The sequence below is a fragment of the Onthophagus taurus genome, chromosome 3 (genome assembly GCF_036711975.1).
Source record: "Onthophagus taurus isolate NC chromosome 3, IU_Otau_3.0, whole genome shotgun sequence".
Classification (NCBI taxonomy): domain Eukaryota; kingdom Metazoa; phylum Arthropoda; class Insecta; order Coleoptera; family Scarabaeidae; genus Onthophagus; species Onthophagus taurus.
In genome coordinates, this window is record NC_091968.1 from 241,534 (window position 1) to 263,380 (window position 21,847).

General features: G+C 34.8%; 3 protein-coding genes across 8 annotated transcripts in view; 2 read left to right on the top strand and 1 right to left on the bottom strand.

The window, feature by feature from the left end:
- Positions 1 to 3,146: 3,146 nt before the first annotated feature.
- LOC111429053 (DNA replication licensing factor Mcm2) lies at positions 3,147 to 14,550 on the top strand. The gene is made up of 6 exons (XM_071194819.1): positions 3,147 to 3,238; positions 3,308 to 3,471; positions 3,527 to 4,174; positions 4,230 to 4,422; positions 12,777 to 13,925; positions 13,982 to 14,550. Exons 1-6 carry the CDS (start codon positions 3,230 to 3,232, stop codon positions 14,453 to 14,455), a joined length of 2,637 nt encoding a protein of 878 aa, XP_071050920.1. The 5' UTR covers positions 3,147 to 3,229; the 3' UTR covers positions 14,456 to 14,550.
- A 4,691-nt stretch (positions 14,551 to 19,241) lies between these two features.
- LOC111422397 (zinc finger CCHC domain-containing protein 10-like) lies at positions 19,242 to 19,874 on the bottom strand. The gene is made up of 2 exons (XM_023055600.2): positions 19,753 to 19,874; positions 19,242 to 19,680 (listed from the first exon to the last, which is right to left on the bottom strand). Exons 1-2 carry the CDS (start codon positions 19,776 to 19,778, stop codon positions 19,344 to 19,346), a joined length of 363 nt encoding a protein of 120 aa, XP_022911368.1. The 5' UTR covers positions 19,779 to 19,874; the 3' UTR covers positions 19,242 to 19,343.
- Positions 19,875 to 20,203: 329 nt separating this feature from the next.
- Positions 20,204 to 21,847, top strand: part of LOC111422396 (diacylglycerol kinase theta) — a 30,333-nt gene continuing 28,689 nt past the window's right edge. For 4 of the 6 annotated variants that reach the window (XM_071195011.1, XM_071195010.1, XM_071195014.1 and 1 more), the window contains exon 1: positions 20,204 to 21,341. In XM_071195011.1, coding sequence (XP_071051112.1) covers positions 21,155 to 21,341 — 187 coding nt within the window. In that variant the 5' untranslated portion in view covers positions 20,204 to 21,154. The remainder of the gene's footprint in view (positions 21,342 to 21,847) is intronic. The other 2 variants (XM_071195013.1, XM_071195015.1) reach the window with 1 other exon arrangement.

Consider the following 21,847-nt stretch of genomic DNA (forward strand, 5'->3'; position numbering starts at 1 on the left):
TCTATTTCAACTTTTGCATAATTACATATATAAATTAAATAGTTCAACAAATATATTTGTTTCAAATATCAGAAATATGTTTTTTTTTTCATTTTTAATTATAGTACCGTAATTTACAGGAAACTGTAAATTTAATTTTTTGGAAGACACTAAAAGAAAAGTAAATTTTTAGCTTTATTCTAAAACAATAAGAAATAGACCTTTCGAACCCTATATTTTTGTAATCAGAAAAAAATAACGAATTTAATAAGCGAATAATCAGTGGTTGTTTCCATTTAAAAAAACGAACATTGTGATAATATCTCAAAATCTAAAACCAAAAAAATTTTTTTGACTACGTCATCAAATTCTCTGTAAAAAAGTGTCCATATAATGTCTTAGTTATAATACTCCAACTATAATAATAACCAAGATAATTGCGCTTGCTGGTTTTACGATATTTTCAATTTTAGCCTCTAGCGGAAAAACAAAAGACGATAGCGCTATGAGGTTTTCGGCATTAGCAGTTCATGACATGTAAGCTACTTTTTTTCTAACTCTTATAGTTTCCGAGTTAGCCTATTCGGACATCGAATTTGAACCATCCTGTACAATAGATTTTAATTTTACAGTGATATAGCTATAAATTTCACAGCATTTTTCTAAGTGCATATGTTTTATAAGTTCAAATGCAATAAAAAATGAAAAGATTATATGAATTACCTTTTGTGAATAACATAAATTAACATTTTCTTTTCTATTATTTATTAATTCGACTTATTTTAATGTATTTAACGGGTTTGTACTGAAATTTTATTTTAATAAGAAAGTAGTATTAATTTAAAGTTTATCGGGATATATATTAAATGTATTCAATTAATACTGGAGGTGTTGGAACATATTAAGGTATACTCATAAGTAAAGTTAAAAAATAATACACCATAGTAAGTAAAAAAAATATTATTTAAATACATAAAAATATATACAATAAGCACCTTTTTATGATCTGCGTTTTTGTTGTAACTTATGAGCCTGATTACAAATAGGATCATTACGATATTTGGCGCGGATATCTTTGCCATTACGAATTCTGTTTATACCGGTCGTCCAATTAAAAATACAAAAAATTAAAAATTCTTTTAAAATGTTGTTCACAACTTCTTCTGTATGTTCACAAACTGTGAAATTAAAGTTCACTTCATTTTTTAAATAATTATACAATGCGTAAAAAAACCTTTTTTGAAACATACATTAGGTAGTACATGTATAATAATATTATATGAAGTATATAACCCTCGAATAAAATTTTTTGTGCAATACATTAGTTTAGGAGCCAAGGATGCGAAATCTTTTTCTGACACCAAATCATGCCACTCTTGAATTTTGTTAGTTGTTAAAATGTTCTGTTTACAAATTTCACATTTGTAAAAAGAGACAATTTTTTTGGCAAGAAAGCCACTAATATAGCCTACTGCAATTTTGTCGACATATGGCATATATGTTACTGTTGGAAATGAAGAAATTTGTATTGATTGAGGAGTACACTCTTCTTCTCCTACGTCAAATGAAAGGAACTGATTTACATTATTTAATAATTTTGTTCCATCTTCATTTTCACAATTGGCACCCAGTGAATGAGTACTAACGAAATTATTAATTAACAAAGTTTTAAAATTTCCAATAAAATTAACTGGGGCCGGATTGACGTTTCTTCCACTATGTTGTCTCATTTGTCCAAAGAAATTTTCTATTGGATCTTGGTTTAATAATCGTGTTTTTAAACTGGATATACCATATTTTTCTTGCAGATATTTGAAAATGCCCTCCAAACTATTTAACGTAACAATCCAGTTCTTGATGGATGGTGGTGTTGATCTGCTGCCTTTCTTATCTACAAATTTCATGGTAGACAACATTTTTTTAGCATTTTGCCAAAAAGACAGATGAGGCGATTTACTCGTTACTGCACAACGTAATGGTATGTTTGTGTTTAGCGCTAACTGACTGGAATTGACACTATCGAATAGATCATTGAAAAATTTGATTGTGTATACAGTGTCCATTGCAGACTGGTCCAAAATTCGTCCATCTGCACTAGTTGTACCTGTGAAGTTCAAAATGCAATTATCATTCTATAAATATTACTAACAATGGCTAAATTGCTACCTGATTGTACAAATAGTGCCATTACAGAAGCTACTGTATAACTAAACGTTTGGCTAGCACACGACACTTTCATAACTCGTATTTTACCAGAAATTACGTGGTCATCCTTCAATTTTGGCATGGCACGAAATTCACTGGATGGATTGTCGATGTAATATGCATCCAATATGTGTTGCCATTTTGCAGTATATTGTTGACCTTCTTTCATGAATGTTAAATTTTTTTCAACTAAACGATTACGTACACCTTTCAATAAATGTGGTGGATCATAAACATGAAAATAGGTTTTGTCGTTTATTTTATAGCAATTATCACCACGCCATTCGGTACCTTGTCTGAGAGCATCTGCTTTAGATTTTGCTATTAATTGATTAATAGCTGCAACATTTCCAGTACCTTTGTCACAGATGGTAGCTACTACGTCCAGTCCACAGTCACCACATTTGGTTAAAATATTTTTAATATATCGTACCAAAGTAATAGTGTTAGTAGCATTTTGGGAAAAGAAGTAACAAATAGTTTGTTTCCATTTATTATTTATACCCCTCAACATGAATACTAACGCAATGTTTGCAATTAAATTTGTTGATTCACTCCCTTGCTCTTCAAACCCTATTACCACAGTTTATACTTATATGTACTCAACTGATCTTGAAATAAAACTTTAAATTTTTATTGTAGGTAGGCAACTTATGTTACAAATACAACTCTTTCAATCCTTAGCCGCTAGAGGCCGCACGAATTGAATCAAATAAACACAATTCTTTGTACAATTATAATATTTATTTTCATATAAATAAAGTTACAATGCAAGTATTTGCCTATTTATAATACTAATTTTAATTAATATCAATTGACATTAATAAATAACATCAAAATTTTCGTTTTAATTCATTTCAACACCAACTTAAACAAAAAAGGCACAAAATATCCCTAAAATTGAGAATATAATTTCTAAAACTCCCCGGTTAATTAATTTCCCGCTTTTTCTCTTGGTTATGTGTTTCATTTAACCGTTTTAAATAAGTTTATATAATTTGTACTCAACTTTTTAAGCTTTTATTTTAATAATATTATAAACAACATGCCAGGGGTAAGTATTCCAATAATCTTAATAATATTTATTTAATTTTTGATGATAAATTAATAAACATTTTATTAGGGTGAAGATTCATCACCACCTCGTCGTCCAACACCGAGAACAACTTCTCCAGTTGCTGATTATGAACCTTTCGAAGATGAAGGGGCTTTGTTGGGAGATACATCGCAATTGGATCCAGCTGAAGAAGAGGATGGGGAGGAATTATTTGGTGATAATATGGAGAAGTATATTATTATTAAATTTTAATCCTTATAATCTAATTGTTTCATACATCCTTAGTGATTATCGCCCGATGCCAGCGTTAGATCGTTACGACATTGATATTCTTGATGAAGACGAATACGATGAAATCTCCCAATCGGATCGTGTTGCAGCTGAACGTGAACTTCAAAAACGTGACCGTGAAGAAGGAATTTATCGTCGCGGGGATCGCGAAATATTTTATGACGAAGATGATGAGCAAGATCCTAAAGCTGCGAAACGCCGCCGTGGTGATAAAACCGCCACAACTACCACAGCTGAAGATGAAGAAATGATTGAGTCGATAGAAAATCTTGGAGATACGAAAGGTTATACAATTAAAGAATGGGTTTGTATGATGGGACCACGTACGGAAGTTAGTAATCGATTTAAGAATTTTATAAGAACTTATGTTGATGATAAGGGACATTATGTTTATAAAGAGAGTATAAGGAGAATGTGCGAGAACAATCAGTGCAGTTTTAGCGTTGATTTTCCTACGTTTGCACATAAAGAACATGTTTTGGCGTATTTTTTACCTGAAGCCCCAATGCAAATGTTGGAAATTTTTGATGAAGTCGCTAAAGAAATTGTTTTATCAATGTATCCGAGTTACGAAAGGGTTACTTCTGAGATTCATGTAAGGATATCCGGGTTACCTTTAGTGGAAGAATTAAGAACTTTTAGGTAAAATTAATTGTTGAATTGATTGAAAATAAATTTGAAATTAAATTCATTTTAGAAAACTCCATGTAAATCAACTTGTACGGACTCTTGGGGTTGTTACAGCTACGACGGGGGTTTTACCCCAACTTTCAATCATTAAATATGATTGTAATAGGTGTGGGTTTGTTTTGGGGCCGTTTGTTCAGTCGCAAAATGCTGCAGTTCAACCTGGTGGTTGTCCGGAATGTCAAAGTTCAGGACCATTTATGGTAAAATTTAAGATTAATCGTTGATAATTTATTTTATCGCCAACCGGCAGCAAAAACATACTTTATGCTATCCATTTGCGGCAGTAAAGTGACACTTTGTGCTACTATCTAGTAAACTGTGCATTTAGCGGCAGACAAAGTACAGGTTTCCCAATTTCGATGTCCGCATAGGCTATCTTCGAAACTAAAAGAGATAGAAAAAAAGTAGCTTACATGTCATGATCTCGTTTTTCGAGAAAATGCTAATGCCGAAAACTCCGAACAGCTATCGTCTTTTGTTTTCGCCCTATCGGCAAAAACTGAAAATTTTACAAAAACGACAATCGCGAATATCTTACTTATTATCAAAGATGGAGTACTATAAATAAAACATTATATGGGCAACTTTTTACGAAGAATTCAGTGGCGTAGGTAGAATTTTTTTCCCATCATTTATTTTCGAGATTTTAGACGTAACTTTATTTTTTTAAATGGAAACCATAGTTGGCTATGACTTAAAATAATTTGTTATTTTCTTCTGATAACAAATATATATAGTTTGTGGGGTATATTTCTTATGGTTATTGAATAATTAACAAAAATTCATTTTTTCTTCAAACGTCATTAAATGACAACTTTGTTGTCGTGTTTACTCGCGGTAGAAGTAAGTCATTGTTGCATAACGACGGTTGGTAAGATCAACATAGCAAAAAAGTACTTCAGCGTTATGGCGCTAAAGTAAATTTCACTTTAGCGCCATAACGTTGAAGAACATTTCACTTTAGCGCCGTATTATTTGCAACGTTTGAAGAAAAAATACTATGTTTTATTCGGAAGAGAAGCAGATTCGTTTGTGGCTGGTCCGTCATTGCCGGACTCACTTCGTTCGTCCGGAAAACTGTCGGACACGCCACAATTTTAACGGCTCATCTGTCATTAGCGACTCACTGCGTTCGTCGCTAAGCGACAGACCACGCCATAAAAAGCACTGCTTCTCTTCCATATAAAACAATATACTATTGTTCTGTCTAAAACTAATGTATGTATTTAAAAGTTAATGTTGCTATGGTGATAACCATACATACTATGATGGAACATAATGTATCAAATAATTACCGAAGTTTGTATTTAAAAATTCGATAACAACTCTGGCATTATGTGCTGGTACGATGCACCAGCATGTTAAGTGTCAAAGTATAACAAAACTGAATAAAACTTTACAATGAATTTCGAAAATTATGAAAAATGTAACATGATGGAATGCTATATGTTATTAGATTAGAATGCGACGTTAACCCCGGATATGTGGTCCTTTCCCAAACCACATACCAAAATGACCTGCAAGAGAAATTGCAACAAGACGTCTGACCCAAAAACCGCTGCTCCCGAATATGAAAGAAAAATAAGTATAAACCATACAAAGCGGGGCTAACTCATTATTTACGTGCCGGAGATGTCAATCGAATATTAGAATTTTGTAGATGATATTTAAAAAAATTAAATAATCTGCTGTTTGTTCAAAATGTTATCTGGACCGATGAAGTCTCTGAGTGTTCAAAGAAGATTGGGGTTTAATGTATGGTGCGCTCTTTTAGATAATAGAATTTTGGCATATAGTATCTACCATAAAAACTTAAACTCAGGGAAATACCTCAATATATTAAGGCAGCACATTGAGCCTTTGGTCGACAATTTGCCACTAAATATGTCTCAAATGATATATTTTCAATATGACGGAGCACCAGCACATAATGCCAGAGTTGTTAGTGAATTTTTAAATACTACTACAAACTCAAGGACAGTAGAATCTAACAGGACTGCTACATCCATTGTTATGACAGCCTACCCGTAAACTACGTCACACCATTTTCCACGTTCAGCTGTTGTTATGGTCTATGCGTTTGCTGTGAGAGGTTATATCCTAGACGTATTCATATTAGTTTTGAAGTTTTATGTTTTTAGACGTATTAATGTCCTTCATATAACCTCTAAAAACATAGACAGTTACCAGGCGTGGCAAATAGTGTGACGTAGAGTGCGGGCAACCAACCCATAGTCGACTACAAAAATACACTGGATGTAGCAGTCCTGTTAGATTCTACTGTCCTTGCTACAAACTTTGCCAATAATTGGAAACAATGCTTTCCCTCATGGTATGGTTATCACCATAACAACATTAAGTTTTAAATACACACAATAGTTTTAGAAAGAACAAAAAAAATTGATAAATTATATTCCATCATAGTATGTAGGGTTATCACCATAGCAACATTAACTTTTAAATACATACATTAGATTTAGATGGAACAAAATGAATTTTTGTTAATTATTCAATAACTATAAGAAATATACCCCACAAACTATATATATTTGTTATCAGAAGAAAATAACAAATTATTTTAAGTCATAGCCAACTATGGTTTCCATTTAAAAAAATAAAGTTATGTCTAAAATCTCGAAAATAAAAGATGGGAAAAAAATTCTACCTACGCCACTGAATTCTTCGTAAAAAGTTGCCCATATAATGTTTTATTTATAATACTCCATCTTTGATAATAAGTGAGATATTCGCGATTGTCGTTTTTGCAAAATTTTCAGTTTTTGCCGATAGGATGAAAACAAAAGACGATAGCTGTTCGGAGTTTTCGGAATTAGCATTTTCTCGAAAAACGAGATCATGACATGTAAGCTACTTTTTTTCTATCTCTTTTAGTTTCGGAGATAGCATATGCGGACATCGAAATTGGGACACCCTGTACTTTATCTGCCGCATATGCGGCAGACAAAGTACTTTACCTGCCGCTAATTGCTGTCAATTTGAAAAAAATGCCGTTGAACAGCTGGTACCTTCTGTATGAAAGCGCACTTCCCTCTCCAATATACTACCGACCTTTGATACATAGTGTAACTTTACCGAGGTATAATCTGTTTTTTATTTAAATCAATTATCAAAGTGTCGTCAAGTTGGTATTGAAAGTAAAAGCGTATGTCGTGACTTTAATTGTGTGCCACCACTGTCTATCAAATTTGTTAAGATTGATTAAAAAACAATTTTCATATAATTTTTTTGCTCTAAATCTACCATAAAAATGTTAAGAAAGGGTGGAACGGGATGTCAACTGTCTAAACGCGAAAAAAACTCTATAATTAGGTATTGTGAAGAAGTACAGACGGAGACACCAAATACGAATTTAAAATATATATGTGATAAAGCTTCACGTATTTTTGATGTATGTGTATTGCACTTGAGTTTTAAAATTAAATTTATATTCAACATAATTGTATTAGGTTCACAGCACGACGCACAGTGGTCCGAAAACACTCAAAACCCGATCGAAAATCAATTAAAAAAAAATTTTATAGTGTTGTTTTTTTAAATGTTACATATATTTTAACTATTAATAGACTCTTAGTGAAGCTTATGAAGTCTTTGGTGTTTTATAATAGCTACTGCGCGAAATAAATTGCTATTACAATTACCTTATTTTGTATAAGGAAATTTTTTAGAAAACGACACAACTTTAGAAAACAAAAAAGATGGTATATCACTACTTGAAAATATTGTGTCGTTGGTTTCTTATAAAGTACAGAAAGGTCTTCATTTTACGCCTTTCCAAATTTCAAAAGATGTTTGTTGAAAAAAATTACAACCATTTCTATTGACGTCAATAAATACATATATTTTTTGACCATTCAATCTTTTAAATTAAATATCTTGCGAGCGAACAAAATCGAACAATTGTAGCTAACATTTTTTTATTGCTGAAGGTATGGTGTACATAGCATAAGAAAGAAATCTTGCGCCAACGTGCGCCTTAACCAAAAAATTGGCAGTCAAAGATTGCTTAACACATAATTGTGGATCTTATTTATCAAGAAGCAAAAAACAAACAAGTACGCAGATTTAGAGAGTGTCACACAAGAAAATGTGGTAGACTTCAAACAAATGAAGATTTATTTAAAAGACTATTACTGAGCTCCGATCCATTTATTAGTAACTTTTATAAAGAATGTTCAGAAAGATATAAAAATATGAATGAAGACATGAAAAATTTACTTATACTGGACAAATCTCTAGAAGAAAAGGAAGGTAAAGAAGAAGATGATGATGATGAAGAAAGTGAAGAAGAAGACAATAATGATGAAGAAGTAAATATAGAGGAACAAGATCTAGAAAATGAAGAAGACTCACACAAATTGAGATAAATTTTGTTATGTTGGTAAATATAACAAAATATTTTATATTATCTCGAATAATTTGAAATGTATGTGGACTATCTCAGTATCATGGGAAAATTCTACTATGAGTAGGCTGCAAACTTACGTATTATGGTCTCCAATATCACTTCAAATTAAGAGCGATGAGTTTATTCTCGAATAGTTCTTAAAACATTTTTAGTAAAAGCTAAGTAAAATTGAGCTATCTAACCAACTAATTCTGCCAATTAATTTTGCCACATTTTTATCAAATTCCATTTCTGATAGGGTAAAAAAATATGGGGCGTTCCATTTAAAATTTTCGACTTTCTTACCATTGAATATGGAGAAACGATAATTCAATTTTTGACCACCCTGTATAAGATACTTTAATACAACAAATGACAATCTGTTTGACAACATCTCAAGAGTAATCGTGCCAATTTAGAGCTTTTTTGAATGAGCGTTGGCTGAGATATAAGGTTTTAAAGAGCATAAAGTAATTTGCCAAAGAAAAACTTAAAAACAAAATAACTCGAAAACGAAAAATGGTAGGTACCAATAACTTTTATCAAAGTCAACTTATTTTGTCGAATATAATTAAAAGGTGCATTAAAAACTATAGCATTCCATTTAAAATAACGAAGTTTGGGTCTACATCCGGTAGACCGGAAGTAGCGGCCATTTTGAAAGTATTTTAGATCGAAAGCTTCGAATGAACAATCCATGTTGTCAAAATTTCAAACCGCTACGAATAGTGGTACCTAAAAAAGTTCTAACGAACCAGTTGCGTGAGACATCCGGTATAGGTCCTCTATAAAACAATTTAGATAGGAATTTGCGATCACGTAATTACACAAAAAAATGTGAAGTAATATACGTCTAATGTTTTGCACAAAATTTTATAATAAATTTATATTCTTCTTTAAAGTCCTAATTTATATGAAAAGAAAATGAGTATGAATTTAAATAAAGTACTGCTTGCGTAGTACTACTTCCGGTTGACGAATTTAATTCAAATTTTGACACAACATTACCCTTTTGGTCTTATAATCATATGCCAAGTTTCATAAAGCTAGCTAATTGCTAACACCAAAATAATATTTTCGATCGGGTTTTCTTACCGCTCGGACCACTGTGCGACGGTTCTTAAAATTATTCAAACCTACAAAAAATATCAAACTGTAAAAAAACCAAAAACACAAGGGCGTTGTAAAATGAACTACAAAACGGATAATAATTTATATTTTATTAAAGAAGAGTTAGGAAGACAAATACAAAAATTGCATGAAAAGAAACAGTATTTTAATCTTAATGATTTACTTAATTTTGCAAGAAATGAATGTGATTTTACTAATTGTAGACCAAAATTACATAAAATTATAAAATCTATGGGATATAGATATAAAAAGATTAGCAATAGAAAAGTGTTAATTGAACAACCACATATAGTTTCAAAAAGAATTACATTTTTAAAGACATTCTTGCAATACCTAGAATCCGGAGAGTATACTTTTGTTTTTCTTGACGAAACTTGGATTTACGAAAATGGCACCCAAGTTTATCAATGGGTAAATGAAAATGAAAGATTCGGTATTCCGCAAAGAGCAGAAGGCGAAGGAAAAAGATTTACAATCTTGCACGCAGGCACTTCGTCAGGGTTTTTTCCAAATTGCGATCTCTTGCTCAGTAACAACACGGAGCACAGAGATTATCATAAAAATATGACGTCAATTATTTTTATGGAATGGGTGAAAAATCAATTACTTCCAGCATTAAATAATTTGGGTGCGAAGTGTGCGGTAGTAATGGATAATGCTCCATATCACTCAAAACAAATCGAGAAAGCTCCAAGTTTCTGCACAAAAAAAATGATATGAAAAAATGGTTAACTGAACATAATATACAGTTTGAACCAACCTTAACTAAAAAAATCGTTATGGGAAATAATCCGTTATTACAAGCCTCAAATTGAAAAAATCCTTACAACAAATTAATAAGACTGTTCTTCGCCTTCCTCCATACAATTGCCAATATAATCCCATTGAACTATGTTGGGCGTTCTTAAAAACTTATTACAATAAACATGTTCAGTCCAGCTCGGAGAAAAAGATCTGTTGTGTCAAGGAGACTTGGCAAAAAGCTCTTGGTCATTACACTCCGGAGATGTGGGCAAATAGTGTTCGCCACTGTGAAGAACTAATTAAAAAAGATTGGACAACATTAATGGGAAATTCATTAATAACTGATTTACCTCCTGTCATCATCCAACTAGCGGAAGACTCAGATTCTTCCAGTAATTCTGATTTTTAAACAATATTCAAATTTTAATTATAGCACTTAATTATGTTATCTTAATATATTGCTCACGAGTTTTAATTTCGAAACGTGGAAAATATTATAAAGCGTGGTCATAGAACATGGTATCTAGGGTGGTACAGACCGTTTTTTTATAAAAATTTGGCAATGACAATAATTGATTTAAAATAATTGATTATACACTGTTGGAAATAATTCACGTGCACACCCTGTATAATCTGAACGCGTGCAGATAAGTCCATAATATTTGCGGAGCACAAAGGTTTACTGTAGAAGAGTTTATTCAGGGAGTTTCAGTTGTTCCGTCGCGGCATTGTTGTCTGAGCCACCCTTCCAAGTGGAACATTCCGTCGTTATGGAAACCGAAGTGGATGGAAAATACCGGTCGTTTTTAGTGTGGTGTGAGGAACCACATTGTTATCGTACTCTGTGCGCAATGGATGGGCGATCGCGTTACTTAAGCGAGTTTGAGCGAGGAATGTTTGTGGGTATGCACATTGAGGGTGTATCGTTCTGTGAAATTGCGCGTCGTCTCGAGCGGTCGTTATCGGCAGTGCAACGGGCATGGCGAGAATGGTCTGAGGTAGGACATAGGTACCTTCAGCCGCGGCCGGGACGGCCCTGCGCGTCCCCAGCACACGAGGATCGCGCTCTTGTGCTCAGCGCTTTAGCGTCGTGTGTGTCCTCCTCAAGACAACTTGGAGCTGTTTTGCCACCGGCATGGGAAGGTGCACTCACTACGCGAACTGTCCGCCGTACAGTTCGCGTAGTTTGGTAGATAGTGGACTGCGAGCGCGTCGTACGATACAGCGGATTCCAGTAACACCCGAGCACCGCAGCATACGTCACGAGTGGGTCGACGCTAGGCGTTAGTAGGTTGCCGAGTAGAGGGACATTTTGTTTTCCGACGAATCAAGATTCGAATTGAGCACCGGTGATGCGCGAATTTTAGTTCGTCGGAGCCGTGGTGATCGTCTACTCGAGCAGTATGACATGTGCAAGAACGCCCTATCCACCGACAACCGAGCATTATGGTATGGGGTGCGATTACATATGGTGGACGTACACGTCTGCTGCGTGTATAGCAGACCATGACGGGTCAACGATACGTATTAGGTGCTATGGTTCGTTGTGCTTCCCTACGTTCGGCCGCTCCCAGGCCTGCTATACATGCACGACAACGTACGACAGCACATCGGGCGTGTTGTACAGACCTTTGTGGAAGAGCACCATATACGAATGCTTCCATGGCTAGCTCAGTTTCCGCATCTGAATCCGATCGAACATGTTTGGGACATGACTGGTCGGAGACTTCTACGTTATCCGGCTTCCTTGGCTAACGTTGAGGAGCTATGGAGGTGAGTTGAGGTGGCATGGTTGGCCATCCCTCTCGCTACAATACAGCGACTTATAGACTCCATGCCACGTCGTGTAGCGATGGTACGCAAAGCTCACGGGGGATACTCTCGCTATTGATGTTTCTCCTCCCAGCAGAGTTATGCCGCTCTCCATGTGAGAGTAAGTTACACTACTTTAGTACTACTTCCATACCAAATTTTATTGCGCTAGACACATGCGTTTAGATTATACAGGTGTGCTCGTGAATTATTTCCAACAGTGTATATTAACAAAACAAATCGTTTGACACATGTCATAATATTGGTAAGTTAGAATATCTTCATATCGTTAAATTTTGCGGTTGGCGATAAAATGTTGTATGCAACACGTCAGCAAAGTGTCTTTATCGAACTCGCCTGTTTACTCGCCTCGCTCGCTCGACTCGCAAACTCAGACTCGTTCGATAAAGCATCACTTTGCCGACTTGGTACATAAAAAACTATTAATTTTTTTAATTGAAGATAAATATGGAACAAACCGTTTATAGAAACTACCAAAAAATCACATTACAAGAGTCACCAGGTAGAATCCCCGCCGGAAGAGTCCCGCGTTCAAAAGATTGCATCCTTTTAGCCGATTTATGCGATCGTTGCAAACCAGGAGATGAAGTCGACGTAACCGGAATTTACACCAACAATTACGATGGCTCATTAAACACCGATAATGGATTTCCGGTTTTTTCAACCGTAATTTTCGCGAATCATTTGGTGGTTAAAGATTGCAAACAAATCGTGCAATCCTTAACCGATGACGATATAAACGCCATAATAAAAATGAGTAAAGATCCTAGAATAGCGGAAAAAATTGTTTCGTCAATTGCTCCTTCAATTTTCGGGCATGATTACATCAAGCGCGGTTTAGCTTTAGCCTTATTCGGAGGTGAACCTAAAAATCCAGGGCAAAAACATAAAGTACGCGGTGATATTAACGTTTTAATTTGTGGGGATCCCGGAACGGCGAAATCACAATTTTTAAAATTTATCGAAAAAATCGCTCCAAGAGCTGTTTTTACAACCGGGCAGGGTGCCAGTGCGGTCGGGTTAACAGCGTACGTTCGAAGGAACCCCACAAGCCGAGAATGGACTTTAGAAGCTGGCGCTTTAGTTTTAGCCGATCAAGGTGTTTGTTTAATCGATGAATTCGATAAAATGAACGATCAAGATCGGACATCAATCCATGAAGCGATGGAGCAACAATCGATTTCAGTTTCAAAAGCGGGAATTGTTACAAGTTTGCAAGCTAGATGTGCGGTTATTGCCGCTGCTAATCCAATCGGTGGGAGATACGATGCCAGTATGACTTTTGCGGAAAATGTTAATTTATCAGATCCAATTTTATCGAGATTTGATATACTTTGTGTTGTGAGAGATGAAGTCGATCCAATTCAAGACCAACATTTAGCTAAATTCGTCGTAAATTCCCACATAAAACATCACCCTTCAAACGTCGATAAAGACGACGTCACCGAAGAAATTAACGAAAACACAATCCCACAGAAAATGTTAAAAAAATATTTAGTTTATGCCAGAGAAAATATCCACCCGAAATTACAAAATATGGATCAAGATAAAGTCGCTAACATTTATAGTCAATTAAGACAAGAATCTTTGGTCTGTGTTAATTTATTTTATTCGATTTTTATTTTAATTGTTTTATTAATTTTTAGGCAACGGGATCATTACCGATAACAGTGCGCCACATCGAAAGTATAATTAGAATGGCAGAAGCTCACGCGCGAATGCATCTCAGAGATTACGTCCAAGATGATGATGTGAATATGGCTGTAAGGATGATGTTGGAAAGTTTCGTTGAAACGCAAAAATACAGCGTTATGAAATCAATGAGACAACTCTTCCAAAGATACCTATTATTCAAAAAAGATCACAGCGAATTACTCTTTTACATTTTACGTCAACTCGCCCAAGATCAACTGACGTTTATTCGAGGTACGAACGCTGCGTCAGATACAATCACCATCGAAATCGATGAGAAAGATCTTATTGAAAAAGCGAAACAAATCGAAATACACGATGTGAAGCCGTTTTATCATAGCAAAATATTTGAGTTGAATAATTTTCTGTATGATTCAAAAAGGAAGGTTATTATTCATACAGTTCCTGAAGCTTTAGTGGAGGATTAAGATGTTGTAATCTAATTTTAAGGTTATGTGTGTTTTAATATGTATTCTCAGTTCTTTTTTATAAATAATATAAGTTTTTTATCGATAAAAAAATACTTTTCAAGGCTCAGTTTTATCATCCCCCTGATTATGGTTACAGTGGTTAAGCGTTCTTGTTGGCTAAGAGCTAAAGTTAACTTAACTAATATAATATATTGAGGTCATTTTTGGAATTACATTAATCTAGGAGGAAATTGAATATGATAAAAGAAAGGTATGGAGGCGCATGATAAGCAATTCAATTGAATAAAACTATTATATCAATTACCGATTTCTTTCTTGTTTGCAAAATTTGGTCATACAATTGGACGGTTGTCCAACCCATTTTAATATAAATGCGAGTTATTATCTAAACTCACTGTATTAAAAGCGATGGATTGGAAGAGGATCCTATTTCTATGGCCGGCCAAATTCCCACACTCAACTTATTTGAATATTTATGTATGGGGGTGGTTAATAGTACTTCAAACTCAATCTACAACCAGACAAGACCTGGAAAATAGGATTCGGAATTCCTTTCACAACCTACCAAGAGCAGAAATTTAAGGCGCAGTTTTTTACACGCAAGAGAGGCTTCAGCAATGTATAGAACGTGATGGACGGCAATTTGAGTATTTAAGGAAATATTAAACAAATTTTTTGAAGGCCGAGATAATATGTCAAATTTTTGCTTCTAAACAGGCTAAAAAACAATAGAATGCTTTTAAAAGTGAGGTGAAGTATTTTCTAAACTAAGGCACTTGAAAATTTTTTTAAAAAACTGATCGAAATCCGATGAATTTTCTCATAAAATCTGCTTCCACCGATATTTTAGGTTAGGAACATGATATGGAGGTACGGTTTTCACTAGCTTGTTTGGGCTTCATTTTGCTGTTTTTCCATGAAAAGAAAGTAATACCAATAGATTTAACTTTTCTAAGAAAATTCACAATATCTATTGTAATATCGAAACATGCCCTCTAGTACCGATGCACCAACTTACAATCACTAGAAATAAGGTAGGATTATTATTATTAAAATGAGTTTAGCATTTGTTTGATTGGCATTTGTTTGCAAACATTTTCAAACACTCCCCACCACTTTATTTTTAGAGATAGGGCAAAAAAAACTAATATATATAAACTTTAAAAGGCATATACCCTTTTTTATGTTAATACAGCGTTTTATATATATACAGGTGTATCTGAATAACTGCAACAAACTTCAAGGGGTGATTCTTTAGTGAATTTTAAGGGTACTTTGATATATGAACCATGGGCGACTTCTAGGGTTGCCAGATGGGTACTGTATGAAAGTAGGACAATTGTGCAAAAAAAGCCTGATTTTTTATAAAAAAGCCGGACATATTTTAAAAATGCATTTGTACATGTATGTGAAATTCAAACTATATTTTGGCAATTTTTATTTTTCGCAAAGTTGCCCAGTCACTATTATTAACCAAATAAAAAGCGATAATTACTAACAAAAGTTTCTGCTAATGCTTTTATTTTTTAAAAATAAAATATTCTTATAACCTACTGGTAACATCGAACATAATACAAAACAATAATTAACAAAAAACATATACTTTATATAAAAACTCTACTAGATTAGTGGTCTATACCTAATGCATTTAGGTTTGCAAATCTGACTGCGAAGAACTTGCAGCCCCTGGTGGTTTATGATTAGGACAATATTTGTCAGACGAACCAATTTTGTTGAGGGGTTATAGGTTATAGGTGGCGATGGCGCCTCGTTGCAAGGCAGTTTCTGGCAGGGCCGGTCAATCGGCCGGTTAGATTTTTGTGGTTGACCAGTTGCATTTTGTTTGCACTCTTTAGAAATCGAGTAATTATTGTAGAAATCGGATTTAATTTGCAATTTTTTCCCTAAGTTGGAAAAAGCCGGACAGAGAGAAAAGCCGGCCGGACATAACCAAATTGCCAAAAAAGGAGGACATGTCCGGCTTTAGCCGGACGTCTGGCAACCCTAGGCGACTTCGGCCCCCCTAAGGAGCTACACCCCTCCAAAAATGGCGGAAAATTTTGGTTTAATTCCTTTTTCTCAAAAACCATAAATGCTAAGAAAATGAAATTTGGGGAATATGTTTAACTCATTATAGGGCACGTTTTGACCCTATTTGTACTTTCAACCTACCCTTCTAAACTACTAAACGTAACCACCCCCTTTAAATTTTTGCTAAAATTTTTTTTATGCACGTGATAAACACATTGGAAAATTTTCAGTTAGATAGATAAAACTGTTCTAAAACTTTTTTATCTAATTTTTGAGAAAAAAAATAATAAAGCAAACACTGCCCATTAAACAATGAGGTTGTCGATCAAAAGTTGGAATGAATTTTTAAGGAAAAAATCTTGGTAGGCTTTGCAATGTTTGTCAGAAATATTTTTGACATTTAAATGTCAGTTTTTCTTACTATTATTATTGTTTTTCAAATTAATTTTTGAATAAAGTTCTATCGCATTTACGCTCGTTCACTCGACGTTTCAAAATTTTAAATAAAACAATAATAAAGTAAGAAAACCAACAGATATTTAAACGTCAAAAATATTTCTGACAAAGATTGCAAAGCCTACTAATATTTTTTCAATAAAAATTCATTCCAACTTTCGATTAACAACTCTACAGCTTAACAGTTAGTGTTTGCTTAATTATTTTTTTTCTCAGAAATTATTAAATTTTCGAAGAACATTAGAGAGACAAAAAAGTTTTAGAATAGTTTCATCTATCTAACTGATATTTTTTCAATGTATTTATCATTTTCATTAAAAAAATCTAGGCATAAATTGAACGGGGGTGGTTACGTTTAGTAGTTTAGAAGGGTAGGTTGAAAGTACAAATAGGGTCAAAACGTGCCCTATTATGAGTTAAACATATTCCCCAAATTTCATTTTCCTAGCGTTTATGGTTTTTGAGAAAAAAAAATTAAACCAAAATTTTCCGCCATTTTTGGAGGGGTGTAGCTCCTTAGGGGAGCCGAAGTCGCCCATGGTTCATATATCAAAGTACCCTTAAAATTCACTAAAGAATCACCCCTTGAAGTTTATTGCAGTCATTCAGATACACTCTGTATAGTAGAAACCACGAGAACCGGCAGTGACTTGACGTTTAAAAATGGTATGAATCAAGATATGGACGTACGACTTAGATTATTTCACCACATACATTTAAATGTAGGTTATGTTAGTAACGGAGGTTATATGTCAAACATTGTCAAAGATATTATTTAATGATTTTCCTTTTAAAGAAAACATTTTCGGCTTGAGAAAACACTAACAGATTCATGACAACGCTCACAAGACGTTTCGATTTGAGGTTATAATTATAGAGTTACATCCCTTAGAAGAACAGGCGTACTTTTTCGACGTGTCATTTGAATTGTACAGCAGACATATTAAACTAATGCTATCTCTTTCTAACACACATTACTCTCTAGCAGTTTGTGAACTACGTATGGCATTTGTAAGAGCGGAAAACGATGATTTACTGCCAGCTCTCGTGGCGTCTACTATATCTATAAAAGTTTTAGTGTTTTTTAAAATCTATTACAATAAAGACAAATTAAGTATACAGCGTATACAGGGTCAGTCAAAAAGTTATGACGAAACCAAGTTGTGTTTTCTTTAGTGGAACATCCTGTATATTATTCCATATTTCGGTTCATCTCGAAATTCTAAACAAATTCATGTTGCATATCGTAAACCTAAACTTAACCGTTTTCGAGATATTGAACTTTGAAAATCGCTCTTATAAATTATTACCAAGGACAGTAGAATCTAACAGGACTGCCACATCCATTGTATTTTTGTAGCCCACTGCGGGTTGGTTGCCCGCAGTCTACGTCACAGTATTTGCCACGCCTGGTAACTGTTTGTGTTTTTAGAGGTTATATGATAGACATTAATACGTCTAAAAACATAAAACTTCAAAAATAATATGAATACGTCTACGATATAACCTCTAAAAGCACACAGCAAACGCATAGACTATAACAACAGCTGGGCGTGGAAAATGGTGTGAAGTAGTTTGTGGGCAGGTTGTCACAACAATGGATGTAGCAGTCTGTTAGATTCTACAGTCCTTGAATTATTACACAAAAATATTTTTGTCGATTATGTTCATAATTCATCAAGGTACCTTTGAAAGTTTCTTACCTCCATAGCAACGTAGTGGCATAACAAACGTCAAAAATGTATGGATGGAAAACGGTTAAGTTAAGGTCTATGATGTGTTAAATGAATTTTGTTTAGAATTTCGAGATAAATTGAAATATGGAATAATATACAGAGGTGTTCCATTAAAGAAAACGTAATTTTGTTTCGTCATAACTTTTTGACTGACCTGTATACTTAATTTGTCTTTATTGTTTCCGTTTCCATACATATGAGCGACCTGTATACAGGATTGGGTGGTGTTTTGAATGAACTCTGACTTCAAATACTTATAATGTGCATGTATGACGTTTCTATAAAGTGAAAGTGGTTCGAATAGCAGTCCTCATTGACCAGCACCTCAAAAGCTGGATTGATTGAATGACCCCATGAAAAAGCAAACTATCTGTCTATTCCTGGTACCAGCAAAATATTCATATGGTCATTTTCAGAACATATAATCTTGTCAAAGGCAGAAATAAAATATTTTGCACAAAGGATAATTTTCATCAAACATCTCATGAAACTAAAGATTAATAATAATTACCTAAAGAATTTTTTTTAGGTTATGTTACAAAGTTAATTATTAAAACAAATTACATTATAAGCTCTTTATTAATACAAAATCGTGTTCTATTTTTCTTACTTAATATTATTAAATCATAAATAAGGTATTTATAAAAATATTGAACTCTTTGTTATTCAGAATCCGAACTAGATGTAGAACTAGAGTTGTATTCTTCACTATCAGAACTAGATTCAGAATCGTCGGTATCACTACTGCTACTGCTACAACTACTAGTGGTATCTGAGTCATTATCTGAAGTACCCGAAGAAGAATCTGGTTTACTATTATTACTTTCTACATTTTCCTGGTTACTTTTTGCTTCAATTAGTTTCATTTTCTTCTTTAAAGTCTCCGTACGCGAGGATCTGTGTAAGTATTTACGTTTACCTTTACATTCGTAGGACCAGTGACCGTATTCAAGACATTTTTGGCAACGAACACCTTGAGGTGGGTAGTTTGCTTGTTTTCTAGGTTATGCATAAAATTAATTGCAATTAAAAATTATTGTTATTGAATTATTTGATTCTGTTTTAACTTACTTTTTACCGAAATATCCGTTCGTCATGATTACTGATTACAACATTTTTTTCTTATGATTAAATTTTTATTAGGTTATTTGGTAAGCGTCAAGCAATAATATGGTGGAGACATCTATTAATGATGAACGAAAGTTGAGTGGCTTAATTTTTTTTCGCTATGAGCGCCATCTGTAAGAAATTAATGATTTGTTTAAATTATTAACTATTAAATTGTTTATGAAATGAATATAATAATATTAATACATTAATATTTTTATCTTTATGTTGATGTTTCTGTTATTTTTTATTTTAATTTGAAATAATTGAGATGGGTTTCTGCGCCGCGACGCCTAATTTTTGATCAGTAGATGGTTCGAAGTAGCAAGTGCGTCGGCGCTTTGATCCCCCACCTAGACTGGACGTCGGTTCGGCGGCGGCGCCTCGACGTCCCCCCTAGTAGTAGTCGTCGCCGGAGCGCTGCCGCCGTCGCACGCCGCCCCCCGGTGCGCCCCTCGATGTGATTTCACACAGTGTAATAGAAGGAGCTTTTTCGTTCCAAGGTGATTGAGATGCGATCGTTGGCCTCGCGTCGCGCTGCCGCAGCCGTCGTCGTCGCCGCCGTCGGTTCCGTGCCTAGACGCCGTTACTGCTGCTGCCGCCGAAGCCGCCGCCCCCCGATGAGCAGAGGAGTCGCCGCCGATGATGCCGTCGTAGTCGTGCGCGCCGTCGCCCTCGGAAATGTCGCGGCCCCGCGTCACCAATAGACGCGCTGCCGACGCCGCCGCCGCCAACGTCGTCGACGCCGCCACCGCCACCACTATGCACGCCGCCGAGGTCACGTAAGCAAAAGTGAACAAGCTTAAAAAAAACAAAAAAGAAAAAGAAACAAAAAAAAGCCCTCCTCTTTAAATAAAGGAATAAACATAAAGGAATAAGAAGAGAAAAGCGTCTTTTCTTTTCCTCACTTTACGTGTATAATACTGTTATTGTATTATGTAAAGGAGGAGCCCCCTTCGAGACACACAGACATAAATACATATATAGCATAGAGAAAAAGGATAAAAAGAGAGGTGATAAAGCGGATGAACGAGCGAGCAAAAAGGATGGTGGTTTGTCGTCACGTCACCGCGACCCTCTTCTAAATAACTAACATAATACAACATTTAAAAAATCAACAACAATAACAAGTCAGATTTCTTTTAATTGTTTCTTTCTAACCTAAACCAACAAAAGTAAAGAGACGAGGATAAAGAAAACCATTGACATCCAAAAGATACAAAATAGTTTTTCTTTTATCGTCTCGGTAAAAAAAAGTGGTGGAGGAGGAGGACGAGGAGGAGGTGGAAGAGATTGAAAAGCACAAGAAGGTGGTGAAGGAAAAGAAGAAAGTACGAAGAATAAGAAGAAGGAAGCCGCCGTTACAATGGCGGCTCATGGGGTTGTCACGTCGGTTGGTGCCATCGAACAACAATCGCACCACCATCAAACGACGACGACGACGCCCCAGCACGGCCACACCTTCGGCAAAAAGACCTTCCACAAGCCGACCTACTGCCATCACTGCAGCGACATGCTATGGGGATTGATACAACAAGGATTTATATGCGAAGGTAACAAATTTCAATTTCCCGCTCATTTCCTTATCTTCATATCGCAACCATGGCGTTAAGCTTTTTTCATTTCGAGAATTGAGGTCGCGTGGCGTCGCGACGCCTTCGGCTGCCATTTTGTTGTCGTCGACATCGTCATCGAAGCGCGCGTGCTCCATGGATTTCGGATAGAGGGCGTTGTGTCGACGTCGAGCAAATTTGGCCGAAAAGTTTTTATTTCCAATTTAATTTATTTCTTTGTTTAATGAAGTTGCAAAAAAAAAAACTATAAAAAGTGCAATATATTTTAGGTTTTACGTTTAGTTTTTAACAGCTTGGGATCTTTATATGTATTGTTTTGTATGGGCTGTAATTCGTGTCTTCGAGTACGAAATTTTGTAGATAACAAACAAAGCGCAGTTTAATCTTTGCTAATTTCCAATACCTTCTTCACTGTATACACTTACCATTTTGGGCATTTTCTTGTTGGGATACCGTTTAAACACCATTCGCGCTTCATTTTGCCA

Coding starts and splice junctions, on each gene's coding strand:
- LOC111429053 (XM_071194819.1), top strand. Junction 4,175..4,229: donor GAAGAATTAAGAACTTTTAG/GTAAAATTAATT, acceptor AATTCATTTTAG/AAAACTCCATGTAAATCAAC. Junction 4,423..12,776: donor AAAGTTCAGGACCATTTATG/GTAAAATTTAAG, acceptor TTTTAATTGAAG/ATAAATATGGAACAAACCGT.
- LOC111422397 (XM_023055600.2), bottom strand. CDS start 19,778: ATGACGAACGGATATTTCGGTAAAAA. Junction 19,681..19,752: donor AACGGATATTTCGGTAAAAA/GTAAGTTAAAAC, acceptor TGCATAACCTAG/AAAACAAGCAAACTACCCAC.